This window comes from Danaus plexippus, chromosome 20 (genome assembly GCF_018135715.1).
Source record: "Danaus plexippus chromosome 20, MEX_DaPlex, whole genome shotgun sequence".
In the NCBI taxonomy this organism is placed as follows: Eukaryota; Metazoa; Arthropoda; class Insecta; order Lepidoptera; family Nymphalidae; genus Danaus; species Danaus plexippus.
The window spans coordinates 641,432-650,085 of NC_083550.1; the positions used below are offsets into that span (position 1 = coordinate 641,432).

The window sequence follows — 8,654 nt, forward strand, 5'->3', positions numbered from 1 at the left end:
TTAGTATTTTAAGTGTAAAGGTATAGAAATAAAATAAGTTAAATTAATAAATAAAATTTCTAAATACTGCCTTATTTATTTATATAACTCAATAAATTTAATTTATAATAAATTAATTATCACATAATTAATTTAAAAAAAAAACTTTTTATATATCTGTTTTCCTCGCCAATTTGTGTTAAAATACCTCTTACTAATGTTTAGAATTGGATATAAGTGCTGTGCTAAAGCTTTTGTTTCTTGTAGTTTCTTATGTAAAAATATGAAATTAGGGAATTCCTTCATAGATCATCGGTTCTTACATGAGCATTCAATGAACAATTACTGGTTCTGGGACGAAAAAAAAAATCAATCTATCCGGAATATTAAATTTTCGGTATAATTTCGTATCAATTAGCATTTTATTCTTTCATCTCCAACTCAAATGAAACTAAGTTTTTTGGTTACTACAACTCTATTTTTTTTATGTGGGTACATAATGCTGAAGTTTCGGCTCCTTAACAGCAACGCACAGACTAGATTTCACTTTCATATCTTAAAAAACTCTTTATATTAGAAATGAAATTTTATTCCAAAATTATGATTTTTGATGAAAGTTTAAAATTTTTCAGTGAAAATATCGGAAACTAGAATAATTTCCATAATATTATTTATTATCTTTAAGAGAAGATTCCTTTTACCACGCAAGCAATGTGACGACAGCTATCCTAAAATTGTCGAAGCGTCGTTTACTTATATTTTTATTGTACTATCTATAGACTAGGTCTATAAATAGTACAATAAAATGTCTATACATATGTGTGTGTACTTGTTCTACCAAATGTTGTGTCTGAAATTTTTAACCGCTTTTATTTTAATTATATAACATTTAAATGATTGTTAAATTTATTATTGCTATTATTATAACCACAGATATATCAGCGCAATTCCTTTTATTTAAATAATCAATAATTGAGGGTAGTTGAAATTATCAGGTGTCACCCGCATAACCACCTGCGTTGGTATAAATAGAGACGAGAGTACAGATTACAAGGGGTCTTGCTCGAGCCGTTGTAGGGATCGGACCTCATCGAAGTAGGAGATTCGTTAAACCGTCTACGAGGTTACCTTCAAGAGTCAGAGATCCTGATGACTAACAAGAATAAAGTCATTGGTGACGTCAGTATAACTGACGTCACCTTTTTCAAAAACGACAGTGCTTCCTACTCCGACAGATATATCTCCTATGTTTGCTTTTATTTGATCTTGTGTTGTTTTAGATCGACCAACATATGTAGTTCCTAATTGTGACTTCAGTCGAGATTGTTAAATTTTATTTCATTCAAAAGTTAATCCCGAATCGTGTTTCCTCCATTCTACCCGACAGTAGCAGAATATACTGCGCATGTCTTTGCACGGATGAAGGTCATATTATAAAAAAAATATATAACCACAGATAATTAATCATGACAATTTAAAATGCTGTCATTGAAAGTAGACAGTTCCCGTTAAGTGTCACTGCAATAACTGCTATGTGACACTGACACTATTCATGACAAATCGTCGTGACGCATCTTGCTCCTTACTCGTAACAAGTTGTTTTCCCTAATCCTGAAACCCAGCCCATTAGTAAATATATTTAAAAAATATGAATAAACGCCCTAGTCACACAACTTAATCTCAATTGTGTTCTGTGCCAAAGATAAGGGAAATTAACTTTCATTTAGAAACCGGCTTTCTTTAAAGGTATGTGAAACTTTCGTCACTTTTTTTCTCTAATATAAGAATACGTTAAAATGAAGTTATTGTGTTTTGAAATAGGAGGTTAAATTAATCTTATATAAAAATTAATAACTTAGAACTACGCTTTCATTATTTAATTGTCCATAACAATTCATATTTTATCATATTTCGTGCTGATAAGAAACAATAGGATTTTTTGAAAATGTAGATAATATATTATAAAGAAATACAGAATATCAGGGAACTGCTAAATGAAGGAATGCTAAAAAAATATCAAATATTTTTTTCTTAAGTGAAGCTGCTAATAACAGAATTAAAACTGGAGCTAAATGACCAAATGAATTTGCCCACCATATGCATACCACATGTCGTTTTCAATTGTCTATTATAAAACTATGTACAACATAAAGTCTGATTCATATTGAGTACTGGAATTGTTTTTATTTACTAAATTTCTACTAAATCCAACCACCATTGTTTCCTGTATAACTAACAAACATTACAGAGAAATAAATATTTATATTTCTTATGTAGTATAATAAATATATGAATCAATTTTAAAATAATGGCTAAGAAAACTAAATTCTTAGATATACTGAAATATTTACCTGTAGCTTCAACCTTATGTTGGATATTCATAAAAATAAAAACTAGGCAATTATTATAGACCCTTTAAAATATAATGAACACTAAAAGTAATAAAGCCACAGGCCACAGAAAAATTTATTTATTTTAGAAACAACAAAACAAAAAGATATACATTTTTGTATTGGAATAAAACAAGTGTTTTGTTACAAAAAAGGTTTGTTATAATAATTAAAAAGTAAATTAAAAGTATATAATGTTATAGATGTGGAAAGCGGCCACTGATGTAGTGGCGCCCACACCGGCCGAGGCTGACGATTGGGAAACAGATCCCGACTTTGTGAATGATGTCACCGAACAGGAACAACGTTGGGGGCCAGGGGGAAGACATGTAGAAGCTATTGAGTGAGGATATTAACTTAAACACTCCTCATAATTAACTATTTTTATTACTCAGCTATACCTCAAGTTCTATAAAAATCTTCGCTTCCTTATAGCAGTGTTATATACGACATTGAATATTACTTCATCTTGTATTAAAAACACAGTATTCTTAGGATTTTGTTTGTTTGTTTATAATAATTGAAGTTCATTGATCCTGTTCAGTTCTGTTGTTTGAAACGGAAGCTTATATCATTATGAGTCATCGGGTAATGTACTGTGATACTGAAACATATATTATAATATGAATAATTGTTATAATATATATGTTTGCTGTGTTATATCACTTGTTCTTCTCTATATATGACGGTTAAAATATATAAATCCTTTTTTCAGTATGGCTAAACTCAGAGAGGAAGTTCTGGAAGCAGACAAGCAAATTAAACAGAAGCAGTACGAGGAAGGGCCCAAACCCTCATATGGGTAACAAGAAGATTTCTATCTTATATGAATACACTTGATGTTTTCTTGTTCTTTGGACACATTAACTCTATTTTCTTAATAAACGAGCTCTATTATTTCTGTGTCCGAGAAAAGTAATTGTTTTTGTTGTATTTGAAACGTAGTGATGTACGTAGCATCGGATTGAATGCAGCCGTGATAATATTAAATAATTTCAGATATGGAGGTAAATTTGGTGTCCAACAAGACAGGATGGATAAATCAGCGGTCGGGCACGATTACATCGGCAAAACAGAGAAGCATGTCTCGCAGAAAGATTACGCACAAGGTACGCGCCAGGTGATTGTGTCACGTCTGAGTATAACACACGGGTGTCGTGTACACCTACGAAATGAAATTAACCGATCACTCAAGATTCATCAACACGTGACGTAATAAATAGAGAAGAACTATCTTAAGGGTCATTACTATTGTTATTGAGGTCAGGAGCCAAACTAATTGTTACATTTCCCTCATATATCTTATAATAACTCAATCTCATATTCAGCCATTATTATTATTATTTAATCTTCTATAAAAGGCAAATCATATGTTACAAATGTCATGTATCAGGTAAGTTTTTCATCCTCATGCAAGCTATTTTAATGGTTCCCTTGTTAGAGGTGATCGACTGAAGTGTTTAGAGTTATTGGCATATACATTTTCTGATATTGAGAGTATCATAACGTGAACCAACATCTCGCAGGTTTCGGCGGTAAGTTTGGCGTTCAAACTGACCGTATGGACGCCAGCGCTGTGGGTCACGACTATGTGGGCGTCGTGTCCAAGCACGCCTCGCAGACCGATCACAGTAGGGGCTTCGGGGGGAAGTACGGCGTGCAGACTGACAGAGTTGACAAGGTAGGGAGAGAAGGGTTGGCGGGAGGGATTGTAGAGTGGGGAGAGGCGCTGTGGAGTGGGGAGAAAGACGGATGTGTTGCTTTTCTGGTGATCGGAAATTGTAGGCGTATGAAAGTTTCCTACGCCGCACGTATGTATTTGTATAGCTTAGTAAACAGATAATTGTGTGTTGGATAAGATATGGTAATGATGAAGTTAATTACCACCCCGATGTTGATAGCGTCTGGCGGCAGTCAAATGACTAAACCTACCCTCTTTTTATGAAAAATATTGTATACAACTTTCAATAGGTTGAACAACAGCGAGGAATATCGTAAGATTCTATGAAATATGCCAAGGATATGATAGTTGGTGCTCAATACCAGAAATAAACAAAGTCTGTTGTCTAATGTGTTAGTGTTGAATATTCAAAAGATATTTCCTCACTAAAGCCGGCTTGTTTTTATAACCCCTTCCCACTGAATCCCTTCTTGGTGCTCACTGACTGACTTTTTCTTTAAAATATTTATACCAGTCGTCTGTGTCACTCTCACGTCTGATATTTAAATACAACAAGTATAAGTGATACATTTAGAATTTTTTTTTACAATATTATATATTAATAAAAATATTAATGATTTATAAAAAACCGTTTTGTTATTGTAACATTTTAAATAAGTCATTATTTTTTGTAACCAGAGCGCGGCTGGTTGGGAACACAAGGAGCAGATAGAGAAGCATCCGTCGCAGAAAGACTACTCGGTCGGCTTCGGAGGCAAGTTCGGTGTACAGGTCGACCGGCAGGACGCCAGCGCCGCCGACTGGGGACACAAGGAACCCACTGCGGCACACGAGTCGCAGACTGGTGAGAGACAGAGACGGATATATAGCGGCATCCCTACCACGATACTCTTACCCCTACCCAATTAGGCACGACCAACTGAATACACCTTGCCAGGTTTACCATCATATAAACGTTTATGCAGTCACGTGGAAGATCTGTGATTGAAAAACTGAATAATAATAAAATATATTTATAAGTATAGTGTTCAAAGCGTTTGCTGTTGCCATGCTGTATCGGTGCATGTCAGTCATATCTATGTATTTTATTAATCGGTGAACCATAAACAGATCACTCCCGCGGTTTCGGTGGTAAGTTCGGGGTGCAGACGGACAGACAGGACGCGTCCGCCGTCGGCTGGGATCACCAGGAGAAGACGGAGGCTCACGCTAGCCAAGTGGACCATAAGAAGGTAGGACCATCATGCGACTGAAACGTCAGTTAACGTGTGACTGTCACGAGTGTGTGTATACAAGCCAGTATGTGCAAGCAAAAAGTAGTCTTATTTATAAATATTTGAAGTTTTTCATAATAATGTTGGTAACTGTCAGAGTTACACATGATGACGAGACAATTTCATTCATATTATAAATATCTTCCGTTTGTACACCCCAGGGCTTCGGTGGTAAGTTCGGTGTCCAAACTGACAGAGTGGATAAATGCGCCCAAGGTTTCGACTCCGTGGAGAAGTCGGGCGGGTACAGTAGACCCAGGCCGGACATCGGCGGAGCCAAGCCCAGCTCCATACGAGCCAAGTTTGAGAACATGGCCAAGGAAAAAGAACAGGTAGAGAGCCTCGACTACTATAGGAGCAGCCTGTATAATGGATAGCTACAAAGCTTTATCAACATGGCACTCGATTGTGACAAAACTATGTATGCTTTACGTGTTGTGGTAACTTATTGTCTACAGCACAATGATGAGATATTATTATATTCTAGTATTAACCACAAAAGTTTATGATTCATTGAAGGGTTAATACAATAGTAATATTGAAAAAATAGTCTAAATAATTCAACGATGTAAATAAGGTTCCCACCTAGAACTTGTATAAAATATTCACCTATATCTAGGATAATAGTGAAAATTCTTTTGGATTTTTTTTTTTTGTTTTTGAACTATTTAATTAAACATATATATTTTTATTCTAGGAAGCTCTACAATCCGTTCAGAAATTAAGACAGGAGAGGCAACAACTAGATCGTAGTTTGTCAGAAAAAGTAGGTATTTCTTTCATAAAATTGATAAAGCTTCAATGTAATTCATAAATATATATAAAAACATAAATTACAGGAAAAACAACGCCTGGAGAAAGAAAAGGAGCAAAATAAAGAAGAGACGGCCAGCACGAACGTGTTCAAGAAGACTGAAGGTGGTAACGCAGTGCCCGCGGCTGTGCAGGCTGTGCAGGACGCGAGACAAGAGGTGGAGCAGGACGTTAGACAGGACACTGTGCACGAGAGGCAGGAAGTGAAGCAGAGCAACCTGCCGGATGTGACGCTCGTGGGAGACGCCAAGGACGAAGACAAGGAGGAGGTGAGAGGATTTCATTCGCGACACAAGAGTAACTAAAGATCTTCAAACAAATCTTATTTACTATGGTGTTAATTGCGTTTGTTATAGTTTTTAAATCCAATTAAAAAACCCATCGCTGCATGTGTTCAGTACAAGATGCGCTTAAAAATGTTTCTCTTAACTATGAGTAATACTTTGTTTTCTAAGAAGGTTTAGCTTGAAAATTATTTGTTTATTTGCATGTATCAAGTTCTCAATACCCTGTCCTCGTTATAAACAGGCGTTCGTTAGTTTCACTTATGTCTTATATGTTGACTTGGCAAAACAATACGAGTTATTGAAGGTAGTTTAATAAACGGCTGTGGCGACCAGTCTTATGTACGGACATATTTTGGGCGAAGTTAGACAAATAAGACAAACAGATGTTAAGTGATTTTCGACTTTTAAATTATCATTCGTTATATAACTGTTCCAGTGTTTGTGATAAATCCCCTTGATATATTCCCTGTGTAGCATCCGCGGCAGCCCACGATAGTGGTGTCTCCTGTGGGCTGGGAGGGGGAGGGCGAGGGCGAGGCGTGCGAGGCTGACGACGAGGACGGGTACACGGCCCGCGCGCTCTACGACTACCAGGCCGCGGCGCCCGACGAAATATCATTCGACCCCGACGACCTCATCACCAACATCGTCATGGTGAGCGACCACCGTACAAAAACCATATATATCCCTATACATCAGGTTGCTCAGACGTCACCCCCTCCACTTTCTATCCCCTCTACCTTCGTTTCAATAAGTGTATCGTTATGTTATGAACAGATCGACGAGGGCTGGTGGCAGGGTCTGTGTAAGGGCGCATACGGCCTGTTCCCGGCTAACTACGTACAGCTACAAGACAAATAACCAGCATTCCGTGTATTGTGTATATAATAATTACTGTAAGTCATCAATGATTTTGGGTCGTGTTGGAGCTCTTGGTATACATTTATTTAGTTATTGAAAAGAATAAGTGAAGTATAAACACACTCGGTCACCAACCATCAGCGCCGCGTGCTGCGGGCTGAGTGTTGGTGACTGAAAGTTATTGGTCAAAACTGTTTTCAATCCAAAGTCATTGAGATAGCTTTAAGGGACGTCATTGAAAACGAGAAAATGAGTAGAAAAGATGGAATTGTATGGAATTTTGATTAAACATAGATATAAAGATATCTGTTAGCGCTCTAGTGATCACGCGTCTGAAAAAAATGACGGAAGATTGATTGACATCAAGTAAATTTAGACCTTAACTGTATTGTAATAAAATTGAATTTAGAACGACGGAAACAAATATGATGAAGTAAAAATTTATTACGGAAAATATTTTAAAATTCGACGTTTAAATTTAAAAAGGGGACAAAATAAAAATATAGAACTCTATAAACAATAAACGAAACATATGAAGTGTAACCTCATTTTATGGAATTTATTATTATTGTATCGCCTAAGTATTAACAGAATATTTTATTAAAACATTTAACGCTGTTTTAACATTTTATATAATAAATGTAATGTTGAAGCAACGGCGTTTCATTTGAACCTTTAACAGAGTATACACGTTTTTAAATGATTTAAATGAAACGAATTCATATCTGTACAAGTTAATAAAGTTAAGCTTAAACTCTAATAAATGTTTAAAAAAACAAATGCTCTTTTATTAAGTACGTTTCGAACATTAAAAGGTGAAAAATGTTTCCAAGGAAATATTGTAATTCGTTATTGGCCCTTTGAGGTAATATAAGGAGGTAATTGCAATTCTAAAATTAATTTTGTTATTTTTCGTTCGCGCCAGGCGTTTGCTTGCTTTGATGTTACGATTTCGGGGTTCAACGCCCGGCCGCGATAATTACGCGCTAGTTGATTTCTTCAGCTTTGCCCGTTTATTTCAGTGGCTTGATATACGACTATTTTATGCTGACATTTAAGAATAGTTTCGTTGCATTGCTGAGATTTTTTTTTTGTAGTTGTGCATAAAATTCAATGAACATATTCCTAATCATTTATAATAACAATATTAATTGATAAATATTAATTTATCCCGCTTTGATGCAGGGCTTGTAACTTTATACAGTTTAATGTAATCACGAATGGAATAATAATAAGTAATCTGGGCTGAATATTTTGAATGTAAGATTGTTTTTGAAATTAAAAAAAAAACAATAGTCTAAGACAAAAAAAAAAGTTTTTATAACAATAAATCTATTAAAGTATTAGTTACATCAGCGGTCTTTCAGCT

General features: G+C 35.4%; 1 protein-coding gene across 1 annotated transcript; it reads left to right on the top strand.

Annotated features, from left to right (window-relative positions):
• The first annotated feature begins 1,514 nt into the window (after nt 1-1,514).
• LOC116773921 (src substrate cortactin) lies at nt 1,515-7,941 on the top strand. Its single transcript, XM_061523878.1, has 12 exons — nt 1,515-1,725; nt 2,573-2,712; nt 3,085-3,171; nt 3,369-3,478; nt 3,896-4,050; nt 4,729-4,894; nt 5,161-5,282; nt 5,486-5,656; nt 6,022-6,090; nt 6,164-6,406; nt 6,899-7,078; nt 7,202-7,941. The coding sequence occupies exons 2-12, from the start codon at nt 2,573-2,575 to the stop codon at nt 7,283-7,285; spliced, it is 1,527 nt and encodes a 508-aa protein (XP_061379862.1). The 5' UTR covers nt 1,515-1,725; the 3' UTR covers nt 7,286-7,941.
• Nucleotides 7,942-8,654: the final 713 nt, after the last annotated feature.